At 45.3% G+C, this 25,778-nt stretch overlaps 1 protein-coding gene across 2 annotated transcripts in view; it reads left to right on the forward strand.

Moving 5' to 3' along the window:
* The window catches only part of PAPSS1 (3'-phosphoadenosine 5'-phosphosulfate synthase 1), a 126,884-nt gene that overhangs the window by 85,008 nt on the left and 16,098 nt on the right, over positions 1-25,778 (forward strand). For both annotated transcript variants that reach the window (XM_075543945.1, XM_075543946.1), the window contains exons 10-11: positions 7,353-7,621; positions 24,062-24,291. In XM_075543945.1, the coding sequence (XP_075400060.1) occupies positions 7,353-7,621; positions 24,062-24,291 (499 nt within the window). The remainder of the gene's footprint in view (positions 1-7,352; positions 7,622-24,061; positions 24,292-25,778) is intronic.

Genomic DNA, 25,778 nt, shown 5'->3' on the forward strand with positions numbered 1-25,778 from the left:
GGGAGAAGAGGATTATTGATTACTGCTGTATGTAGGGCAATGTTGCAGAGAAGAAGTTGAAAGGAAGGAAGCAGGAAGATGTTATAATTCTGAGTTTAGGGGTCAGGATGCATACCAGAGCTCTGACTCTGGACTGGCAAGTGAAGCACAGTTCTGAAATTCGGGGGAAGGATAACCAGGGCTTGGGAACATGTTCCTGCTCATCCTCTCGTCGATTGCCTGTTACAACCCTTCACGGAGCCCTGCAGCTGACCCTGGATCTGCAGCCAGCTCCCCCGGTTGTGTGGGTACGGTGCCACGGCAGCCCACAAGGACAGTGGTGCTGGATTAGGCAGCCCGTGCCCTCGATGTATCCAGCCGTGTCAGCACTCCACGCTCCTCCCACCATCAGGAAATACGTGTGGTTGCCATTTCCTTAAAAATCAAACTCTTCAAAAAAAAAAAAAATCAAACTCTTCTCCATTGTCTTCTTCCTCCTATCAGACGGAAACGTAATTGTTTCCTTACTTGTCTCCATAGTGCGCTGGCTTGGGAACCAGACGGTGTAGAGTGCCGAGGAAAGAGACAGGACCGGCACTACTAGGGAGCTCCTTCATTTGCCATGACATGCAGGCAGGGGAGTCGATTGAGGGGTTCAGTCCTGCGTCTGATGTGACATGTGACAGTGATCAGGCAGGTGGAAGAATTGAGGGTCTGGGATGGTAATGAGCAGCACACATTGCAATGTTTTCAGTAATACGTCTATAACTGATGAATCGGGAGGCCACGCCTTAGAGATACGGCTAACAGAAGCCATCTGTATCCGCATAGAAATTGAATCCAGGTGAAGGGATAAGTTTCCTGATTGAGTAAGAAAGAATTTCAGAGGACCCAGAAATGAACCCACTTGCTCCAAGAAGACCACAAATTGTCAGAAATGGGTAGTTACACCAGAGCGGCCAGGCAGAGCAAACACGGTCCTCTAATGTCAACTCTGGAAATGTCTGGGTGAGGAGAAAGACGTGGGGACGACTGAAAAACAACAACCACAAGGTTATATTATATGTGATTCCTCCTCCCACCCACACATAGATGTACTTCTCCCCTAGTTTCTTTTTGACTTAAAAAAAAATGAGTGAGAGGCATGTTAACTCTAAAGGGTTGCTGCCACGGTTATCAGGCCTTAAAGGGAATTTTTCTGTCAGCGGCAATAAGTGGTGCTGTCGGGTCAGGTGAGCACAGGAACGCTCCTTTTGAATTTGGTCAGTGATTTCTACTTACTGTGACAGAGCAGGAGGGGCGGGGCGCATGAGGGAACCCAGTCCAGCAGCCTTGTTGTGGAGGCGTGGATGAAGACACGGAGTTCTGCTCTTTCATCCCTGTATCTTCAGCACCAGACTTATCACCTGAAAACATTTAGAGTATCTTGTTGCAGTTAAAAGAAGTATATTCCTCTTAGCACATATTTATTGTATTCCTGAATGGTTGTTTTCTCTGTGTAGACTTGCCGTCCTGGTAGGCATGGCCTATTTTATGACTCTAGAAAAGGCGTGGCATTTCTAAAGCTGGATTTTCCTATGAGTTCCTCCTTCCTCCTCCTGCTGGGCAGCTGTCCCGAGACTGGATCCAAGGAGAGGTGTCGTGGGAGTGGGGAAGGAAGAAGACCAATTAGTGGAAAGAAGACTGTGATGAAGGGCTGACGTGTGTCAATGATGAACAGAGTAGAACTGGGCCCGAGATCTAGAATATAGTCGTGATGGTTCATTCAGTGTAGAGGAGGAGGGAGGAAGGAACCTAAGACTGGGGTGCCTAATGGAGCTCTGTGCTCAGAGGTTGCGGGGAAGGAGCGGCAGAACGGGTGGAAGCCAGCAGGAGTTGAATTTACAATGTCTGAGGAACACTTTGTAGGAGAAAGATAGGACTGTCAGTTTTGGTAAAGACTACTTGCTTGGACACTCTGTGGGACAGTTCTACCCTGTCCTGTGAGTCAACATTGACTCGAAGGCAGTGGTTACATATGTCTGTCTCTCTGTCTATATTTCTGTCTGTCCGTCTGTTCATCTATCTATCCATCCATCCATCCATCCATCCATCCATCCATCCATCCATCCATCCATCCACCATCCATGGCGGAAAACACTAAGAGCTGGCATGGAGTTCTGGGCGGAAGCACAGATTTATAAGTCACTGCCAGAGAGGACCCCGCTCTGAAACCCTGCGCAGGTGACCTCAGGGTCCGGGAACAGGAATGGGGGAGGTTTGAGGAGGGAGGCAGCGCCTGCCTTTGCTATTGTCACAATGTGGCCGGCTCACCAGTGTGTAGGTTGCCGTATCTCCGAAGTTGTCTGTTAGTTGCTGTAGAAACAGGTGGGATTGTGTTCCTCACCAACACCAAATCTTTGGATTTATACCCTCGCTCCACTTAGCCTGCTTGTTCTCTACTGATTTCAATTTAGTCCTGTTCAATTTTAATTTTCTGCTAAACATTACTAATTTTATTTTCACTGTTTCACTCACTGCACCTGTTGGCACTCAGTGTTTTCCTAACCTGGCATCCAAAGTCATGCACATGAGTCTGGTACCAGCATCTGTATCCAGCTACCCAAATCTCCCATGTTAGCAAACTGGCCTACTCTGTTCATCAGACATAGCTCTACACACCATGCCTTTTTTCCCTCCCCGACTCACACCAGTCTGTTGGAATGCCTTTTATACTTGTCTCTACCAAGCACACTACTTGATTTTCAGAGGTTGGCGAACTCTGGGTGCCAGCCAAGTGCAGGCTGCTGCCTGTTGCCATCAGTAAAATGGTACTGGAGCACAGCCACACCCATCGGTGATGTATTGGTGATGAGTGCCATTGCTCTAGAGCCACAGGGTTGAGCAGTTGCACCGAGAGCTGTGATGCTCACGCTTTCCTTCAGAGGCCCGGTATCCACCTTCTCTGAGTCAGGGCGAGGCAACCCCTGCTCCTTTCGCAGGCCCTGAGGACTGGTCACAGACACATCTCGACACCAGTCAATGGAGAGCATAGATGTTACATTTATTTTCTGTCACCTTGTAAACCATCTCCTGTTTTAAAGCACATCTGAAGCCACACATTTTAAAGTAAAACACTCCTAAAACCAACCATTAACCACTAGTCAATGAAAAGGGAAACGGTTTACACTGAACTTTGTGTGACAGTGGGAAATCACTGTCACTGAGAAATGAGGATTTAAAATGTGACTCATTTTGGTGACATGAAATTGCTTAAATATGGCTCCTTTATCCATGTCCTCATAACTCCCCGATACAGTGATTGGGCGGGGCCATGCAAACTGGATACAGTGATTGGGCGGGGGCATGCAAACTGGATACAGTGATTGGGCGGGGCCATGCAAACTGGATGTCTGTAGCACAGTTGAGGGGCTTGGTCAGTTTTTCCAGTTTACTGTATCAGAAGGTGCCATCTCAAGCAGAGACAGACAAACAAGCAGAGAGAGAGAGGCTGATTGCAAGAAGGAATAAGCACCAGCAGAGCACAGTGAGATCCCTGTGGCAAAGACACCAGAGGTCACCACGCTGAGACCACGAGCAGAGGAGCAACACCGAGACGGTAAACCATGTGTGCTTAATGGCTCACAGAACAAGTTAGAGGCCAAGGGACCACATGGCAAGAGGCTGAAGACCAGATAGAGACCTGCTGCTGGCTGGCTGAGACTAGGTGCAACTGTGGACAAAATGTATTCTGATCCTGAATTGTGATAACCTCTTAGCTTCCCTATAAACCCCCATGATCGTATTGTCTATGAGTTCCGTGTAGCCATTGCAACAGGTTCTTGAGCTCAGCAGAGAAGTAGAGTCCATGGGAGGAATGGTTGTTGTCAGAATAGGGCAAAGAAGATAGAGATTTATGTTAGGCTGATTTGATTAGAGAACCATCCAGTGACTCTCAATATGTTTGTAAGGAAAAGCTTTACACCGAGATCTAATTACATATCAAAACATTCCAGCCCAGTCCAGATCACGTCCCTATGTCCAATGATAGCCCATAAGTCCCTTTTCAGACTCATGCAGTCACAAGCAGTGAGGCAGAATGCAGGAATAGCACAGGTGGATGGGTGCAGTCATGTGGATCCAGTGGTGGTGGGGACATCGCAGAGCTCTGGCAGCAATCGGGGTCCGCCAGCAGGAAGGTGAGGCAGAGAAAGGGAGATTTCTTAAGAGAATGCCACATCCACAAGGAAACACCATCAGGCTGTGACCTGATTGACAGGTTGAATACCACCCCTGCACTTTTATCTTTCTTCTGTTTGACATGCAAGTATGTAGCTAGCACAAGGCTGGAAGCCTGTCTGATGGCTGCCTGTGGCAGTTGGCCTTGGGCGGGTGTAGAGTTGGATCCGCTCCCTGTTAGAGACAGAGAAGGTCAGATGTCGCCCGCCTGCCATTCTTCAGCTTTTAATGGAAGAAACTGTGGCCCACACTCAGAGTAGCTCACTGTTTTCTTTTCTGTTTTCTTTTCATTTCAGAGTGTAATTATGACGGGAGGAAAATTGAGTGGTTATACTTAGTACATTATGTTCCAGTCAACCCAAACTCTGCCCTCTAGTCTATTCCCACTCTAGTGATCCCATACGTCGACTAGACCACCCTGTGGGTTTCTGACACTGTAACCCTTGATTGGAGTAGATGGCCTCATCATTCTCCCAGGGAGCTACTGGTGGTTTCAAACTGCTGACCTTTGCGACCACTATCCACTGGGGCTCCTTTTTTTTGCATTGTGTTAGTTGGGGCAATAACCTGGAACTTCCAGTGGATCAGGACAGCTTGATTCTTGTGTTCCTATCATGTATGTTCTGTCTGTCGTGGAGAAACCAGATGGCAGAGATGAAAATACAACCTGAGGGAACTGATGTCAAGGATCACTACCACCGCCCCGTCCCCTTCCTCCCCGAGGGGGACAACCAACAGAAACGAGGGTGAAGGGAGACCGAGGATGGTGTAAGATATGAAAATAACAATAATTTATAGTTTGTCAAGGGGTCACTAGGGTCGGGGGGTGGAATAGAGTAACTCAAGGAGAAAGAAAATGTTTTGAAAATGATGGCAACAAATTTACATGACAAAATGGATGCATGGGTTGTTGTAAGAGCTGCAGCTATAAGAGCCTCCAGTAAAATGATTTATTAAAACAAGGAAAATACAACCTGGTACAGCAGACCCTTAAACCCTTTTTTTGTGATTTGTTGATAAATTCTCAAAACTGGTTGAGATGACTAGAAGTTTAGGGACAACCTGGCTCTGTTGGCAAGAAAGCACTGGGCAGATAGTCCTTGAAATCTTTATATTTTTAATTTAACCAATAGAAAGGAAATTATTCTATCTGGAAGACATTTTGACTTTAAAAATCTTTTATATGTTGCTAATGTGAACTTTTAATAAGCGATCCATCTTAACTTTATATTTTAACTGTTCAGTGTGGAGTTAGATGAATTCTTTTTGGAAAGAAAGCCTCAGTAGATAAATCATCAGAACCTTTGATATATGTGTGCGTGCTTGAGACAGAATTTATTGTTCATGTTTCCTTTTGCACATCCTGCCATATATATACTCTACCTTAACGGCTGCCTTAAAAGATGGGATTTGCCCTGAGTGAAATCCAGGAATGTAATCGTCATACACCTGAGACATATTACCTAAGACTGCCATCCCAGGCTAGGGGCCTGTTCCTGATTAATGGGAACAAAAGCTGTATCTCACAGCGCAGAGCGCCAGCCCCCCTTCCCTGGAAGCACTAGCTGGAGGGTTAGTGCTGCAGGGAACCTGGAGCAGCCCGCACAACAGTGGCTTCCATTTCCTTGAAGGCATCTGTTAGATGTCCTCAGGTTTTTGTCCTGTTTTGTTTCAAAGACCTCGTTGTGCCTGGGTTCCTTCCGTTATGCCAGCCATTTTCTGAATGAGCAGAGGGCCTGCTCATGTACAAGAGGACTTGGAAGCATAAGGATAATCCTCTAAATCTTGGAATATTACAGATTGTGGCAAAAGACAAAGCCAAACCCTGAACAGAGAGCTGTAGTCTCCCTCCTGCCCCGGCCGTCAGCATCGTAGAAGAGACTCGGGGTTGGCAATGGACCAGAAAAAGATGTACTTGGCTGACAAAGCTTCTCTGAGTCAGATTTGGCTCAGCCTGACCTCCTGATTTGCCTGTTGTCGTGAGGGCAATAACCCGGGGGCTCTAAGGATGGTGATGTTCTCAGTCTGTTCTGTGAGTAGACTGTAAGACCTTGAAGAGCCTTATCTTCTAAGAAAATGATCTTATGTCTCATGTGGAGATGAGATTTGGATTGTGAATCAAGGATAGAGTCTAACCAGTTTAGCCTATCAGCAGTTTTCATAGTTTTGTCATTGACTCTAATCCCAAACCCAGACTGGGGAATAAAAAAATACAGGTATCAGTAAAATAGGCCTATTTGGAAACTAAACTAAACACCAAACCCACTGCCACTGAGGCAATTCCAGCTCATTGAAACTCCATAGGGCAGAGTAGTCTCACTACCATTGAGTAGATTCTGACTCATAGCAACCCTCTGGGACAAGGTAGCACTACCCTTGTGGGTTTCTGGCACTGTAAATTATTTTTTAAATCATTTTATTGGGGACTCATACAGCGCTGATCACAATCCATGCAGTCATCCATTGTGTCAAGCACACTGAGACTGTAAAATCTTTGTTAGAGTAGAAAGCCTCATCTTTCTCCCTCAGAGCACCTGGTGGTTTTGAACAGCAGACCTTGCGAGTGGCCCAACTCATAAACCATACGCTCCAAGGCTCCTTGTGGGCAGAGTAGTAGAAACCCCCACCCCCCTGGCCCCTCCCATCATGTTCTATAGGGTTTCCAAGGCTTTAAATCATCATTGGAACAGAAAGCCTCAGAGTTGTCCCTGTGAGCACCTGGTGTCTCCACATTGGTGACCTATGCCATACCAAAATTGCGAGGCTACCCAGTTTTCTGTCCTTTATAAAGCAGTCTCTTTGGGCCTCTGGAGGGTTGAGCTGGTAGATGATTAAGACACAGATCAAGTGTTTACATCTCTTGCAAAGACTTGCTGCAGGATCCTGGTACCAGAAAGTCTGGTGACCATTCTCCAGTTTCCCATGAATGCAGAAGCAATTGTTAACCCCTCGTGACCCTGACTATGACATTGCACACAGTACTGCACTATAGAGATGTAGAACCAGAGCTTATATTGCCCTAGAATCTGTGGCGAAAGCAGTGCATATTTTTTCCCACCAGTTTCTTATTGTGAGCATGCGCGTGTGTATGTAATACTAAGCTTCAAGCTTCAGGAAGGAGTGTCTAATTGTTGAATGATACTTTCTCTTTTCAGATGCTGTCTTTGCATTTCAGTTACGCAACCCAGTGCACAATGGGCACGCTCTGTTAATGCAGGATACCCATAAGCAACTTCTGGAGAGGGGCTACCGGCGCCCTGTCCTCCTCCTGCACCCTCTTGGTGGCTGGACGAAGGATGATGATGTCCCTTTGATGTGGCGGATGAAGCAGCATGCCGCAGTGCTGGAGGAAGGCATCCTGAACCCTGAAACAACAGTGGTGGCTATCTTTCCATCTCCCATGATGTATGCTGGGCCCACTGAGGTACACAGTGTCCAAGATCCTTGCTGAAACACTGTTGAAACCACTGTTACTCACACACCTGGTGTCAACCAGCAGACCTGTCAGTGTTCCTTTTGTCCGTCAGTCTGTTCCAAACACTCCTCCGGAGTACTCTGCACGGACAGGGAAACTCCAGAGGCAGCCCTGCCAAAAGGATACGGGAGCCTTCTTGGGCAAGGGAAGGTGGAGGGCAGCCTCGTTTACTCTCATGGTGCTTCTTGGTCCCAGTTGTCAAGGAGGGAAACATTCCGCGCGGAAACAACGCCTTTAAAGAGGCATAAGTTACTCTCCCCAAGGGAAAGCTTTGGCCTGATTTCTGCTGCTTTTGACTTTTGGAAAGGCTCGAGAAATTTCAGTGGGGAGAAAAGCACTGGTGTCTTATGAGGGAAAAAGAGAGAGAGAGTACATTCTTGTCTTCATTTGTCCCTTTGCGGAGGTCTAGAGCATAACAGAATCAGGAAGTAGAACTTCTTCTTGATGTTGGAGGAGTTCCACATTTCTACGTGAACAGTGGTCAGAAGGGATGTTTTGGGATCTTTTATATACACTTGTAAAGAAGACTTGATTAGGTTTTTACTTCAAGGCAGACTGGGCTTTCAATGAGTGAATCAGGGAATGACTGCACCCACAAACTGTGGGTGGGAAATTCTGAGCCAGCTTCTTGCTTTCAAGATAAGGAATTATTGTTGCATTATTTTTTATCCCGTCTTGAAAGGAGATGACTCCACTTGGTGAAGTTTATCTGGGAGGTAAATCCTTTGAAGAAGAATCTAAATAACTTGAGTGGAGACGCTCTGCTATGTCTTTCTCCAGAAAAAAAAAATGTTTTTAAAAGTTTTTAAAGGAATCTTACATACAGTTGAGTATTCAAGTTAAGCCTTCAATATTTTCACTGGAGTCTCGTGGTAGGGCTGTCTGCTCTTTTACCTCCGAGCCTAAGAAAACAAATAAACACAACATCAAACTAGAAGATTATGTTTGACACTTCCCTGAGCTCCAGTCCAAATAGCTTCATTGGAGCTTCCCCATTAGGTACCCTTCCCTCCAAACACCCACACCAAACCAAACTCACTGCCACTGAGCCGGTCCGACCATCGCCCCCATGAGGACCGGGTAGACCTGCCTCTTGGTCTTCTGAGACGGTCCCTCCTAGGGGAGTGGCAAGCCTCCTCTTTCTCGTCACAGCGGCTGGTAGTTTCAAGCTCCTGCCTGTTTTGGTGTACATGCGCATCGTAATTGGCTCACCTTGAGTTCTTGTATCTGGAAGATGAAGTCATGGCTATGGACGTAAAGTGGTAGTTTTACTCCCATAATTTTCCCTGTTTGGTAAGAACATTGCCGTTTTTGAATGAGTCTCTTGGCTTCAGGTCTTTGCATGTAGCTTACAGGATGAGAGGTTTTTCCATCGGGAATGATCCAAATGAGGTGAAGTCTAGAGAGGAGAGAGCTGCAGAAGGCAGTTTGGCTTTGTGTTCTGGGATCCTGAGCGTGGCTCATCTGGGAGCCCAGCACCCACTAAGCTTCGGGGGCATGGCTTACCGTGGCCACCTGGGAGGCTGAGAAGAGCTCACCTCAAGGCCCAGCACCGAGAAGCCTCGGGAAGCATAATATAAATGATCGTGGCCTGGTGGGGAGGCCATTACAAGCTTTGGAAGACTGGGATGTGTGGCACTTTCAGGTTGTAGAGAGGGAAACACTGTGTTCTTGAGAGGGTACGCGTGTTTTTTGGAGACCAGGAAGCTGTGTCACAAGACCTCTTCCGGATCTGACCTTATGTGTTCAGATCCCTTCTGCTATATTAAAGGTAGCCTTTCTCTGCAGTGTGTGAGTCAATTTCAGGGAATTATTGAACCTACAGAGGCAGTGAGGCCAGCAGGGCCTAGCATCTGCCTGTTTGATAGGCTGGCACATGTGACCTTTAACCTGCCTCTCTGAGACAGCCACAAGTGGCTCTTTGGGCAGGAGAGAGAGAGTCCCTGCTGGGTTGAAGTAGAGGGAGCCAGGTAGGTTTCCAAGCTTGCCATCAGGGCCCCTGGACCCAGACCCAATGACTGGTGGTGAGAGAAAGGGTTGCTTGGAACAGCTGCGGTGTCTGGGCCGACCAGAGAAGCAGAGACTTTTGGACCAGCCTTCCTAGACGGGTCTGGTACAATTCAGAGTCCGTGGAAGGTAGGATTCACTGGAGAGCGCAGCCCCTGATGATACAGGCAGGTTTGTGATGATTACGAATCGGGAAGGAGAGTGAGAGAGTTCACCTTCCCTGGTGGGGACACTTTTGGCCCCTGTGTGTTTCGTATTTCGAATTTAAAAGAAGGAAGAGGCGAAACTTTACCAACCACACTAAAAATTGCTTTTGAAAAAGGCGGGGGTGGGGTGGAAGAATAAATAAATAATAAAATAGGCAGCTGTAGCAGAAGAGTGCGTGTCATTTTCATGGAGACGGAAATGGAGTAGTTGGGAACTGTTACAGACATACAGAGATTAAGATGAAGAGTGCAACTATAGCCTGTACATAAAGTGTACATATAAAGTATAGAGGGGGCGTGGGAAGGAAAATGAGCTAATAGCAAGGGCTCAAGTAGAAAAAATATTTTGAAAATGATGATGGCAACCTATGTACAAATGTGCTTGACACAATGGATGGGTGTATGGCTTGTGATAAGAGATATACGAGCCCCCAATAAAATGATTAAAAAGAGAGACTATAACTGTGGTCTGTTTTCGTTTTGGTAGGTTTCCTAGTACAGTGATTTAATCCTGTTTGTTTCATACAGTTTAGAATTGTGGGTTGTGACACCCTCTGGATCATCCGTTTTCTTCCTGAGAGCAGTTTCCCTTGCTACCTGCGAGTAGAGGGGCCCTAGGACTCCTTTTGAAAGCTGGGCCTGTGTACAAAGGAAAAAAGGCATTGCCATGAATGTAGATGGGAAAGATTGTTACCATTCCAGACCCCAAAATAACCTACCAAGTCAGACAAAATAACACACGAAACTGAAAAATAACATTGACACAAGTCAATGCCAATGCATAGTGACCCTATAGGACAGCATAGAACTGAGATTGTAACTCTTCCCAGGTGGAGAAAGACCCGTATTTAAATAAGCCGCAGGTGTGAGATGATAATGGTAACACGGTGGGCTGGTGGTTTTGAACTGCTGACTCTGTGGTTAGCAGCCCAATACATAACCACTGTGCTACCAAGATTCCTTGGATCCATGAACCACCTCCGTACATAGATGAACCTGGAGGGCATTGGGCTGAGTAAAAGAAATTACTCACAAAGGGACAAATGCCTGAACCATTATTTATAAAGAGTCAAGCTTTACACATAGAAACATTCTTGCATGGTTAATACGCAAGGGAGGGGCACGTAGGGGAATTCACTTAACTAGAGAGGAGACTATTAACTTGGATGTAGGGAAAGTCCAGCAGTATATAATAAGGAGGTCAACACAATGTGAACATTTTTCAGTCATAATCAAGCACCTTGCGAGAATGAGTCGCTGGCCGTTGAGAATCAGGACTGTCGTCGTGAGCAGCATCTCTGTCAGTGTGCACAGTACAGCTTCCAGAGACCGTGTTCGACAGCTAACTTTGCTGAGTAGTAATGGAGGCCCTCAAAGCTTGGAAGCCGCTCTTTGAGGTGCACCAATTGGTTTCTCCCCTGTCCTGAGCAAAGAAGAGTGAGAAAATCAAAGACATCATAAAAGCATTCGTTCATATGAATAATGGAACCTGTGAATCTCAGTCTGTACCGCCTGACCAGGCTGTCACTCCCGGCCAGTCTGAAAGGGGTTACATTAGAAGGTCCTGGACAAAGTGGGAGAAAGTGGGCGTCCACACTGAAAATTACAGACCAGACTGTTAAAAATTAATGGCACCCTAGAGATTGTGGCACCTAAACACCCTTCAGTCTGAATTTATCCCACCTTTGGGGGTCCCTTTGAGACCCCAAAGAGGCCTATGATGTGAACAGTAATACCAGGGAGGAATGCACTCTTCAGAACAAATTGGCGGCTTTTGGCCAGAAACAAACTTAGAAAGTACGAAGGGACAAGAAAGAAGGATGAATGGAAACCAGAAACCCAGGGAGGAAGTGGGAAAAGTGCTGTTACACTGAGGGGAGTGCAACTAATATTACGAAACAAAATGTGTATGAATTGTTGAATGGAAAATTAACTTGCTCTGTAAACTTTCACCCAAACCACAGTTGGAAAAACAAAACACCAAACCAAAGAAAAAGCACAATAGCAACAGTTTTGCGGCAAGTTCCCAACATCCTCAGAATTCTGCCCCCACATCAAGGGAACTGTCTGTCCCTGTAATGCTGCCTCATAAATCTCTGGAAAGGCTAGCATTTTTGTTATGGCAGAAGGCCTGTGGCAACCTCCATCATAATGGATCCGTGTCAGACCAGATGTCTTAAACCAGTGAGACAAGACTCAGCTACGTCTACATGGAAGAAGCACACCCAGCCTGTGTGATCCAAAGAGTGGAAAGAATGAACATCAAAACCCAGAGGAGGGAACGGTACCAGTCCCTAAATTTTAAACAAGAAGTTTGTGGAATGTGTTGGGTAATAGTGGAAATCCATATTCCATTTGCAGGGCCCACACAGGGATTGAGTCTTTGTTAATCCCCCACTGACTGTAATCTAGTGCTGTAAGTAGCATTAATGTCTGGCAAAGCATTTTAAAGTGGAATTTAGCAGTGTTAGGCTGGAATATAACCACATGTACCCATGTACAGGCCGAATTTTTCAGCACATGTTTTATGCAGTTTTTGTGGTAAAATTAGGTGCCTCAGCTGATACTCAAGTCGGCTTATGCGCGAGTATATATGGTAATACCCTGCCATTAGGTCTTTCCTTTGAGCCATTTTGAATTTACTCTGTTTGGCAATATGTTCTGTTTCTTTTTGATTGAGGTTTTCCTGTTTTGTTTAAAGGTCATTTTATTGGGGGCTTTTAACAATCCATGCATCAATTGTATCAAGCATATTTGTACATGTGTTGCCATCATTATTTTCTAAACATTAACATTCTATTTGAGCCCTTGGTATCAGCTCCTTTTTACCTTCCTCCCCCCCATGACTCCTTGATAAATTATAAATTATTATTAATTTCATATCTTACACTGACTGCTGTCTCCCTTCCTGTGGTTTCTTCCATCACCCCTTCCCGCCTTCCCTCTACCCTCCTGGTATCCCTACTCCCATTTCTGTTATCTGACTTGGATTCTCTGTGTCCTGAGCGCTTAATTGCTCTTTTTTTATGGACATTGATGCTGAAATTTTCTTTGTTTCGTATGCTTTTTCTGCATGAGGAAGTAAGGATGGGTGGATCTTTGTAGACTGCTATAGAATTGATAATCACCTGGGGGCACGAATGGAGAAGTGTATGTGGGTGGGGGGTGATGGGAAGTCACAGCAAAGAGTACAAGAGGGAAGAAAATGTTCCAAAACTGATTGTAGTGATGACTGTACAACCCTTCTCAATATGATTGAACTATTGAATTTTATGATATGTTAATTATATATCAATAAAACTATTAAAAAACAACCAGTGAATCAAAACCCGAACTGAAACGTGGGTCTGACTACAGAGCTTTCTTCCAAGACTCACTGCTGCCAAGCAACTGCTTAGTAGCACTGTGCCTCTGCACTGCATGGACTGTGTCTCTGCACTGCATGGACCGTGCTCTGCACTGCATGGACCGTGCTCTGCACTGCATGGACCGTGACTCTGCACTGCATGGACCATGCTCTGCACTGCATGGACTGTGACTCTGCACTGCATGGACTGTGCTCTGCACTGGATGGACCATGCTCTGCACTGCATGGACTACTCTACTGCATGGACTGTACTCTGTACTGCATGGTCTGTGTCTGCACTGGATGGACTGGCAAAGACCAGCTTTCAGTGTCGGCACACACTCTCTGGACTTTCTAGGAAAAGGCGCCTTAAGTTCTATCTACTTTCTACCCTTAGATCCCTGCTGAGAGTATAAATTACAAACTAAAAGACTGCTTTTTCTCAGGAAGCCTCAGGTTTGGCCATTGGCAAACATCTGAACTTTTAAAGGGTGCACTTGAAATTCTGGTAAACATCTTAATAGTTCAAGTCATTAGATGTTTTGATACTTAAAATCTAACATGAATAAAACTGTTAGATTGAGGGGCTTATAAAAATTTTATTTTCCCCCTCAAGTGCCTCACTTCTTTGGTTATTCAGAACCTTAAGTGAAGATTTTTTTTTTTGGTAGCATTTCCAGTGACATCAGGAAAGACTCTGCCAGTAATGCTCATTTGCCAACTAGTATAATAAAATAAAAACGACTCTTCCTTTAATCATTTTCTGTAGGTCATTTAGAAGGCATTGGGACCAGATTTGTTTCTCTAGCACAAATACTTTTCAGAACAACGAGCAGCTGTTAAGCCTATTTGGTTATCAACAGGAAGTTCATGGTTTTCCAGTCAGATTTAATGACTTCACTCCTAAATTCCTGTTTAGGAATTGTGAGGGCAGAGAGAGAGTGTGGAGAGTTACTTTACTACTGCCGAACAGGTATTGTCCGTATACATTTTCCTTTTTGTTGGATATTAATTGACTATGTAGAACATTTTAGTTGTTCCTTCTTAGGAAGTACTGAATTCATTTCCATAAAGGAAAAAAGAAAGCTCACACCTACTAATTACATAAGTATGCTAAAAGTCACTTACACTGTGGAGTGTAGACATCCACGACCAACTCGATAACTGTACCAGTTCTACCCTGGGTTTATGAAGCTTTAAATCACAGGTTCCCGAATTTCTTGGGCTATTGCCCCTTTTCTGGAAGAAAATTACTCAGCTGTCTCACCCCCCCCCAATTAACTTTTGTAATATAGCCCATAATCTAGGATTAAGTATAAGTATCTGCTTAAACTGCCCCCCACCTTTAGATACCACCACCGCCCCCAGGGGACAGTTTCTCCCATTTTGGGAACATTGCTTTATCATTATTTATTTATTTATTTATGGAAATGCTGTTTTAAGTGATAATCTAGTTGAAGTTTTTGGGACAAACATTGGTGGAATCATAGATTTTTCTTGCCATGAAAATTACCCAGCCATTGCTTGCGTCTCCTGAGCAGAACCTGAGGGTGTGTGCAGGCAGGTGTCCTCAGAGAAGAGCCGCTTGGCTAGCAGTGCATTTTATTGGATTCATCCATACTCCACGCGCTCCCTGGAGCAAATAAGAGTCTCTGTTAAGACATAACTGGTTGCTCGCTATTTTCTGCTCCCTACAAACACTCCCAAGAGCTCCAACTCTTGTTTAAAAGGATATTGTTTCTTAAGAATTGATCCCAGTTATAAGAATGTCGTCATAGAGACTCCATGTTTTTGTTGTATCATTGACACCCTTGGAGGTCTCTGAAAGTTTTGTCATCTTCTATTCATTCACTAGATTCATGTTTGTTTTCTAGATGACAGAGGTCCACAGTTCTTTTTCCAAGCCCCCTGGGATCATATGTGATTTAACTCCTCTGGTATATCTGAGAGTACCCCAAGCTAGACCACATTGATATTTCTGAAGCAAAGCAAATAGTTTCTTCACCCGAGTGGGTGCAGTAATGGCCATGAGTAACATCATGCCAGTTTTGATCAGGTTTTACTACCAAATGACTGGAACCTGCAAAAAATGTATTTATGTTTTTAGTGTAAGACTGGTAAAATATAAAAGAGCAGGAATAAATATTTTTAGCAACGCTTTTACAATATGTTCCCAGTGTTACGGAAATCTTACATCTTGCGAATATTTTTGCAAAGCTTACACATCCTTTTATGTCCCTCCCCCAGGCTATATGAAGCAATGAATACAAAACGTCTTGGTTTGGTGTACTTTGCCTCACATAGAAGCAGTGCAAGGGAGGAACCCGATGAATCAGTGCTGTGGGGTGAATTACTTGAATATGGCTTGTCTGGCATCTCTTTGCCACTCTTACCAAATGGCTGCATGGAACCAGGCAAATAGGGTACTTGGGGCTCTAATGAGAGCATTGGTCGATTTTGCCATCCACTGGGTTTATGGGCCATCTCAGAAGCAAGAGCAGGGGAGAAGAGACAGGTGGGCGTGGAGGAGTGTATCTTCTGGACCCCAAGATTCCCGTGTACCTGTGTAACCAACTGTGTTCCTTCCTTGATCCAAGAGACAGAGACCAGAAATGTGGATGCGAAGCAGTGGCAGCAGAGACTGCAGCATCAAAGACAGGATAGCTGACCTCGCAGCCCACAGAGTGAAGAAGCCTTTGTGCAGCCGTCAGGCTCGTGGAGTGGGTACCTCCCACTCCACTTCATTAGGGGAGGGAGCTAAGCTTCTGAACCACGGAGGTAGTGCTCAACACTTTAGGACTGAGACTTGTGGCAGAATAGCATACCCCTTGGGCATTTATCGGTAGTGCTAGAGCAGTGGTTCTCAACCTTCCTAAAGCCGTGACCCTTTAATATAGTTCCTCATGTTGTGACCCCCCCCCAACCATAAAATTATTTTTATTGCTACTTCATAACTGTAATTTTTCTACTGTTATGAATCGGGGGGCCCCTGTGAAAGGGTCGTTTGAGCACCGAATGGGTCGCGACCCACAGGTTGAGAACTGTGCTAGAGGATCTTTGTTACACTTGCTTCAGTGGGGCAGAAGCTAAAGGGCCACGTGGATGAGAGGCAGAAGGTGAGAGAGAGGGCCCCCTGACCAGAAAAAAATGCATCCTGTGTATTTCGGGTCTTGGATTATAGCCTGCTAATTTCCTTAATATACCTTATAGTAACGAGTAATGTCTGTGAGTCCGTTGTGCCTTTTGCAATGAATTATCAAACTGTGCAGAAAAGTAGGAAGTAGAATCTTCCCTCCAATTGATGGTAGAATTGGTAAAGAAGGTTGAAGGTGGAGCTTCGTCTGACTTCCACCATGTAGGAATCAGCCTTGGGCTAATATTGAGTTTGATGCTCCCCCCCGCCCCCCCCCCCCGCCCATGAAGGCAGAGTAGTCGTGGTGACATAGTATTTATGTGTTGCTAACTGTGAGGTCAGTGGTTTGGAGCATGTACACAGATATAGGCAAGAGATAAAACTCACAACACAAGGAACCCAGGAACAAGAATGGGAATAGAGATACCAAAAGCAATGAATGGCACATAACCATACACCCCCAGCCAGGAGGAAGAACAACAGAAACCAGAGGGAAGGGAGACAGTGGTCAGTGAGAGATTTGAAAATAATTAATCTACAATCTATCATGGGGCCACGAGGGATTGGGGCGGGGCAGGAGGAGGGAAAAAAAGAGGAGCTGAGCTCAAGGGCTCAATAGAAAGGAAATGTCTAGAAAACAGCAATGAAATGTATGTATGAAAATGTCAGCTACAATGGATATATGGATTGTAACAGGAGTCATAAGAGCCCCCAACAAAAATGATTATATGTAAAAAAGAACCCACTAGCTGTTCGGCGAAAGATGGGGCTTTCTACTCCCATAAAGAGTTATAGTCTCCCAAACTCACAGGCGCAGTCTACTCTGTTCTATAGAACTGACAGGCATTGACACCGATTGACAGTGAGTGTGGTCTTTTGTCGGAAGTCAGAAGCTACCTGGGCAATCCATCCTTTGAATTAGGTTCAGGGAAGTTGGAGTTGTATTTTAAGAAATGTGCTTTATGGTTTTAAGATGTACTGTGCTGTGTAGGTGGCAGTCTTATTGGGAAATATTCACCTTAATGGAATATTACATCACTGTCACAGAGCGCATCCCAACATCCCCTGTGGAGCTTGTAGATTGGTAATTGGCACAAAGGGCTCAACTGGACCCACCTAACAAGGCCTAAGACCAAGCTTTGAGATGATAAGGAGAGACGCCAATTACCTGCTTGCTATTACCAAGTTCTTAATATTCCTTAAAGGAAAAATATTCAGACTTAATCATGTGAAGCCACAGGTGAAGGTGACTTAAGTTTCTTGTGAGAACTCTGATTTTTAAAATTTATTAAGTCATTTATTATCGGGAGCTCTAACAGATATCATAATATTCCATGGTTCAATCACATCAAGGAGTACTGTACAATTGCTACCACATTCAGTTTCAAAATATTTTCTCTCGAGCAACTTGATATAAGCTCTCCTTTAGTCCCTCACTCTCTTCCCTCAGGAACCTTCATTTATTCATTTTTCCTATAATAGTTTTTTGTGCCATATCTTACACAATCCAATATGTTTATTAATATACAGTTCTGTGGGCTTATACAGTCATCCATACTATCAGTTCCTTGAGATGATATTGATTATCATTTCCTAAAGGAAAATATCTTAATCAGTGAATATGTGAGGAATCTCAAAAATGAAAACAACATAAAAAGTAATCAAATGGAAAACCCACAGCCCAGAGAGTATGTCTGAAATGAAAACAATTATTGACAGGACTTAAAAGCAGATACGTTGGCAGAAGAAATGGTCAGTGAGCTAGCAGTCAGATCAAGAGGACAAAACCCCGAACTCACTGCCGTCAAGTGAAGTCTTCGTTGCTATTGAGTCATTTCTGACTCACAGTGCCCCATACGATAGAGTGGAATACCCCCTTCTCTCTCTCTCTGTCTCTGTCTCTGTCTCTCTCTCTCTCTCTCTCTCTCTCTCTCTCTCTGTCTCTCTGTCTCTCTGTCTCCCTCCCCCCTCTCTCCCTCCCCCCCCACCCTCCTTGTCTCTCTCTCCCTCTCCTGCTGCTGTTGTTATGTGACATTGAGCGAGATGACTAGGAAAATAGTTCTTTAAAGGCTCAAGGTTCAAAAGAACACTTAAAGCCAAAGGCCCTTGACTGATGGGTTCCCTAGCCTCAAAGACCCAGAAATGTCCAGGAGGAGCAAGGAACCCAGCTGGCATAGCATTTATGGGTTGGTCTGCTAACCGTAAGGTCCACAGTTCAAGACCACCAGCCTCTGAGGGAGAAAAGGCTCCAAAAGAGTTACAGCTTCAGAAAATTGCAGGGACAGTTCCACCCTGTCCTCTAGGGTCACTGTGTGTTGGGAATTGCTCAGTGGCAGTGAGGTGTGTGTGTGTGTGTGTTTTCTTCTCAGAAAACTCCCAGCCGACTTCCCCCGAGGTGGCACCATTAGCCGGACGCCCTTGTCCCTGTCCAGGAAGGCTAAGAAAGCAAGGATGTGTCATGGCTTGTCATCAAGTAGTAGCAGGGCAGAGAGAAGGCAGTTGGTATGTAGGCAGCCCCAGGTGATTGCCACATGTGAGTGGAATTATGTGTATAAGTAGAAAGCAAGCAAGTTTGTTTTTTAAAGTATGGTACACGGATGCAAAGAAAGCAGAATAGAAGGTGTTTATTGTTAGGGTGGCTATTTACAGACTCTTAGAAGACTCTAAGAGGATTCTAGCAATCATTTTGTGGTTTTTCTTGGATGTGCATTCGAGCATTCCAGGCACCCTCCATCTCAGCCTGCTGACAGCGTAAGCCCGCAGGCCGGACTGGCTTCTGTGGCATCTTCTAGCTGTATGCCTCTTTTCCAGAGAAGGAATGAATGCTCCATAGAAACACTGATCAGCACGCGATAGTTCCACTGGGACGGAGGAAATGCTTCATAGACTGGGGAGCAGCCACAGTAGGTGCACTGCCCTTTATTGAGGGCCAGAGGCTATCTGTCCTCAGTGCTTCCAAGTCCCCCGCTGTCTGGTAGGCACTATCATGTTCATCTTTATAAATGAGAAAATGGAGGTTTAGGTAAGGAATTTGCCCAAGGGCGCTCAGTATAGAGCAAAGCCAGGATTCCAATCTTGGGGAGCTTGACGGAAAAGCCTTTGTTCTTAACCAAATACACTGCCATGTGGGTTCTAACCAGCCTCTCGATTAAACACATACACTCTTCAGTCAGCTGTAAAGTGACTTATAGGAGGCATTCCTGGGAAGGGCAAGGGCGGCTCTGTATTCCCCTAGGGCAGTGGTTCTCCACCTTCCTAATGCCCCGACCCCCACAACCATCATTATTTTCACTACTACTTCATCACTGTCATTTTGCTACTGTGATGAATCGGGCGACCCCTGTGAAAGGGTCATATGACCCCCCCCCCAAAGGGGTCGCGACCCACAGGTTGAGAACCGCTGGTCTAGGAGAACCGTTCACCGACATGTAAATTGTCTTAGGGTAAACCACCACAGTTAGAGTAGTGAGGAAGAGAGATTTCCTCTGGTCTACGCAGAAGGAAGAGGGGGAGTAAAAACCCAAATGTGGGAAACGGAGGGGTACTGCGTGCGTCCGAAGCTTGGGACAAAACCACTGACTAGTGTATGAGTAAAAGACTACAAGTCAGCAAGCGCTTCACCTTCCTTAGACCAGCTGACAACTACCAATTCACCCGCGTATGCAGTTTAAGTTGTCTTTCTAAATTATCCCTGGCACATGTTTCTGTTAGGATAGCCATAAAGGTCTCTAATGGGCCAACAACACATCTTATTATTTACGAAATGCCAAAGGAAGGTGATAGGAGTGGAAAATCAGTGCCGTAACTGACCTCCAGCTAAACATCTCGTGTTTGTGGGAAACTCGCGTTTTTCAGGATTGCCTTAATCCCCAGCTGTGTAGCCCAGAGCCCAGTTGATAGGGCCTTGCTGCTCCAGTGGGCCACATTCCGTATGCGCACTGGCAGAGGACTGAACTGGAGCTTCTGCTCTAAGCAGTTGAGTTTTGGAAGCTCACAGTTGGGTTGGGGGACGGCGGGGTGCTGACTCCATTTTGAATCTTGACATAAATTCTGCCCCCAGGTGAGTTCTTTGGATCACTAAGTAGCATTGTTAATAGCTTTGCTCTCCGGCTGAGTGTGTTTGAAAAGAGCCTAGTTTAAAGATTTTCTATTCAAGACCTACTCCAGAGTTACACCATGGCGGCTCGTGCTGCTGGAGAACCTCAAATTTATCACACGTTTGAATTTGAATTAATTTACGGTCATTGTGCACTCAGAACCCCCACATGCAATCTTGACCCATAGTAGTGGCGTACTGGTTATGCATTAGGCTGCCAACCACAAGGTCAGCAGTTCTAAATCACCAACTACTCCCATAAAGAGTGAGTCTCAGAAGCCCACGGAGGCAGTTCAGCCTTATCCTTTAAGGTCTCAATGAGTTGTAATGGACTTGGTGGCAGTGAGTTTGGGGTGTGTTGAGTGGCAGCCTCGTGGGAACCCTTTTGGTGCTGTTGTTGGGCTCCAGCTGGTCCAACTGAGAAAGATGAGCTATCTGCTATCATGAAAGGTACAGCCCCAGAAAGCTTAGACAGAACCACTCAGTGTTGAAATCAACCCGATGGCTGGCAGGGAGGGAGCCAGGCGGGAGTGGGGCCGTCTTTGGGGGTGACTTACCCTCACGAATTTGCCATGAATGGAAACTGGAGTGCCAAGGCCCATGCTCAGGAGACATGCTCTGACCAAGGTCGTTGGAAGGCCCTAGAACAGTCCTGCAAGCTTTTCTAGTTGGTGGTAATACTGATAGATAGGTATCCCATCAGGGCCCCCGTCCTTCTTCTGCAAGCGTACCTGGGCAGTGGTGAACCTGGCTGCCTCCCAGAGTGTCACTTTGATGATGTGCTTCGTTTCCTCACGCCATCACCAGCTCCATGGCTGTCACCCCTTTGGGTCCCATGAAGGCCCGCTGCTGCTGGTCTCCCCATCTGGATGACTTTGTGTTGTCCTGTTTAAGGCTTCATAAAGGGGCCTTTACACAATATATTGGAATTTGGGATCCCTGCCCAACCCCACCCCAAGCAAGATGATTACTCATTTAGTCCCCTAAATCAATTGAAATCTTTTTATCTGTAGGGGAGTGTTGACCTTGTATTTGTTGTACTTATCTCACAGAACCATGAGAAGAAATCAATGAGAGACTTTAACTTTCTGGTATTTTCATCAGACTCGCTATTAAGAAAACTGGCCATGGTGAATAATCTGCCCTGTGACCATGTGGTTGGAATTTTTGTGCACTTCACTTTCCTCATTTCTTTGAAGAGGGCAGAGAATGTTGGGTTAAATGATCCAAGCGTCCTTAATATATTCAAGTTCAGCCCTACACTCCCAGTTTACTTACCTTTTGATGCTTGAATGGTTTAAGCATTTCAATATAAATATTTAGGAACACATTAAAGTTCACGAAGGTTAAAGAACTTAGCTTTTAAAATAATGAACCCCAAACCAAACTTACTGCCACCAAGTCGATGTTGACTCATAGCGACCCTATAGGAAGAGGTAGCATTGCTTCTGTTTCTGTGACTGAATCTGTATGGGAGCAGACTGCCTCATCTTTGTTCTGGGGAGTGGCTGGTGGTTTTGAACTGCTGACCACCAGGTCAGCATCCATCTCACTACACTACCAGAGCTCCTTTACCAAGGAAAGCAGTGTCTGTTTGCTTGAGGCAGAGAATATTTTCTGTGGAAGTGGGGTTTTATTGGGATTACTTGATGGTAAAATTCTGACTAACCTCTTGATAAAAATGCTGACTGACGTAGGAGAGGTCCACTGTGAGGAGCAGAAGAGGACGAGCAGGTTTTTTATTAAGAGCAGAATCTGAGGGTGGATGAAGGAACGGGGTAGAATGTGGGTAAAAAGATCCATTAGCATTCCCAATGCTATCATAGAAAACGAGGGAGTCTAAGCCTTGTGAGCAGTAGGGTGCTGCTGTGGCGTTTTAGTGAGCCAGGTTTCAAGTGGCCTTCATTCAGAGCGTGCAGCCTATTGGCCACATTTAATTGTAAGGGAGGTTGGGGATTGTAGTTCAACTCTGTCCTCAGGAAGAAGACTAGAGTCAGGTGCAAAGAAACACAGGTGTGTGGAAACCTAAGCAAGTGAGATGGGGAATCAGGCTTTTATTAGTGCTGGGGGAAATTAACACTGGGACAAAAAGGAAAATAAAATAATAATGAAGATGATAACACATAGCAAAATATTATAAATTGGGTGTCTTATGGTTGTAGAGGCCAGTAATGCAGTCTTGGTGTGTGTAGGACCGTGGTGTTTCCCGAGACTTAAGGGACGCTGCATTCACATCTCTCAGCCACGGGTAGCCCCAGGGGCTCCTTGGCTTGCAGCTAGCTGTCATCCAGTTGGGTGACATGAAAGACCGCTTTTGTTCCATCTCTGTGTTCCATTGGGAATTAGGCCATTGTGATCCATGAGTTTCTATTGGCTGATTTTCAGAAGTAGATCACCAGGTCTTTCTTCCTAGTTTGTCTGAGTCTGGAAACTACTGAAACCTGATCAGCGTGAGAGCATTGTATAAGCCTTCACTGACAAGACAGACACGGTTGCTGGGTGTGAGATGAACTGGCTAAGACTCAGACCTAGCCCTTAAGCATTCCAAACAAAAAAAATCCAAACTCAGTGCCATCCAGTTGGTGCCAACACATAACAACCCTATCGGACAGGGTAGAACTGCCCCTGTGGGTTTCCAAGACTAGCTTTTTACCGGAGAGGAAGCTCCATCTTTCTCTCGCTGAGTTGCTGGTTGCATAGAACTGTTAACCTTATGGTTCCAGCCCAGTGTTTCCCACCTTGCCACCAGGGCTCAGGTTGGTCTCCCACACAGCAGTGAACATTCTTCCACTGAAGCACCGCTTCCCCTCCTTGGCTTGTTAACTGCAACATAACTTCCACAAAGAACAGCTTTCCCAAGATCACATTCGTTAGGACTTCAAGTTATCCCGTTGGGTAATAACACAATTCTGTACGTAATAATAGATTTATTTATTGGGTACTCAGTGTGTTGTGATGAACTACTCTTAAGTCCTCATTTCTCACCATTTTTCTTAACAATTATTTGAGGTAAGTACTGTTACCCATCAATTCCAAGGCGACCCCAGATAGGGTTTCCGAGGCTGTAAATCTTTACAGGAGTTACATAGCCTCCTCTTTCTCCCAAAGAGTGGTTGGTGGGCTTGAACCACAGACCTTGTTGTTAGTAGTCTATTGGCATTCTTCACATTTGCTTTCCCTTATTTATTACCTTTAAAAAAAATCTCATATCAAGAAAAGAACATCACTGCTATTCCAAAAGTCTCTTTTTCCCAAGGATCAACCACTATTCTGACTTCTAACCTGAAGGTTGGCTTTTGCATTGCACATAAATCTAGTAGCATATAAGCACACACATATAAACATATGTACTTTCAATATACACATGTGTGTATACACACACATTTATGCTTTCAGAATTTTCAGGAGTCTTGTGGTCAGTGGGTGGGGTGTCCAATTTTATTGCTGGCCTTCCAAAAGGATCCATTTAAGTTGATTAATATCCAACTGCTGGCTATTGATTGTATAAAGAGTATATAAGTTCATTTTTTCTCACTTTATGACTGCTAAGTCCTTTGGGGCATACACAATGCGATTCTCTAACACCAACATTGTATTGTAGGTCCAGTGGCATTGCAGAGCGCGGATGGTTGCAGGGGCCAATTTTTACATCGTTGGACGAGACCCTGCTGGCATGCCCCATCCAGAAACAGGGAAGGATCTCTATGAACCAACACACGGTGCCAAAGTGCTGACCATGGCCCCTGGGCTGATCACCTTGGAAATAGTACCCTTCCGAGTGGCGGCTTACAACAAGAAGAAGCAGCGGATGGACTACTATGACGCAGAGCAGTAAGTTTTAGGTTGTACACACAGATGTAGGGAAACATCTCAAAGGCATTAAATAATTTGTTCCTCAAAGCCACTCTGAGGTAGAACCAAACCCACTGCCTCCGGGTGGATCCTCACTTACAGTGACCCAGTGGGACAGCATAGAACTGCCCAGAGGATTTTGGAGACTGTGTGTTCTTTACGGGAGCAGATGACTGCCATGTCTTTTGTGTTAGTCTGGATAGACTAGAGAAACAAATCCATGGACACACATAGGTGTATAAGAAAGATTTATATACAAGAGCAATTGAACATTGAGAAAATATCCCAGCCCAGTCCAGATCGAGTTCATAAGTCCATTAGCCCATATGTCTGATACCAATCTATAAAGTCTTCTTCAGACTCACGAAACACATGCAATGACGCCGAATGTAGAAGATCACAGGCCAGTGGGTAGAAAGTCTTTGGATCCAGTGTCATTGGAAACATCTCAGCGCTGGCAGGGGTCTCTGTATCAGGATGGGTCCATGTGTCTTGTTAGCTGCTATGTGTCCCAGGGTGTGAGCAGAGAGTCTTCTATCTCCAAGGAGGAAGTACCAGATTTCCCAGAATTCTCGGGAAGGCCATGCCTATACAGACGCCTCATTGGCTATGGTCTGGTTGACAAGCTAGACTCCACCCCTATACTCTTACTCCTCAAATTGACTAAAGATTATACATTTACCACATCTTTGTTCCTTGGCTGATGAACTTGCACAACGGACCTTATGGTTACCAGCCCAGCACTTAACCCTCTGTGTCACCAGGGCTCCTTCTATGAGGCAGGTACTGGTATAATTCCTATTTCATTGACAAGTAACCTGAGGCATGCAGAAGTCACCTAAGATGTGTGATTGCATAAGCTCACAGAGCCAGAAAATGACAGCCCAAGGGGGTCAGCCTCAGATTTCCAGAGGCTAATTGTTTGCGTCAAGCTCTCTGCTCTCTTGATTTCCTCCTTGTCAGTCGCCCTTGTTGGAGACCCTTGCTGCTTGTCACTTCCCCCACGGCATCTATCTTCCCCTGCTTAGACCTGCCTCTGTATCTGATTTGTTCTTTTTATAACTCAAAAGTTAGGTTTTGGGCCAGCCCCATCCTGATCTGATTTAATTAACACAACAGAGGTAACTTGGTTCCAAAACAGAACTACATCCACAGGTGAAGAGGAGTGAGATTCTAGTACATATTTTGGGAAGCCAAACTCACTGCCATCGAGTTGATGCTGACCCATAGAGACCCTAGAGGACAGGGTAGAACTGCCCCTGTGAGTTTCTGAGACTAACTCTTAATGGGAGTAGAAAGCCTCATCTTTCTCCCAAGGAGCAGTTAGTATGGCACAGTTCAATCCATAGCCGAATTCAGCTTCTTTCTTCAAAGATCTTGGTACATATTATTGGTAGTATTGAGCCCACATCTTTCTTTGACTTGACAAAATTTTACTACCTGTATATGTAAACAGAAAACCATTG

This window comes from Tenrec ecaudatus, chromosome 3, assembly GCF_050624435.1.
Source record: "Tenrec ecaudatus isolate mTenEca1 chromosome 3, mTenEca1.hap1, whole genome shotgun sequence".
Taxonomy (NCBI): Eukaryota; Metazoa; Chordata; class Mammalia; order Afrosoricida; family Tenrecidae; genus Tenrec; species Tenrec ecaudatus.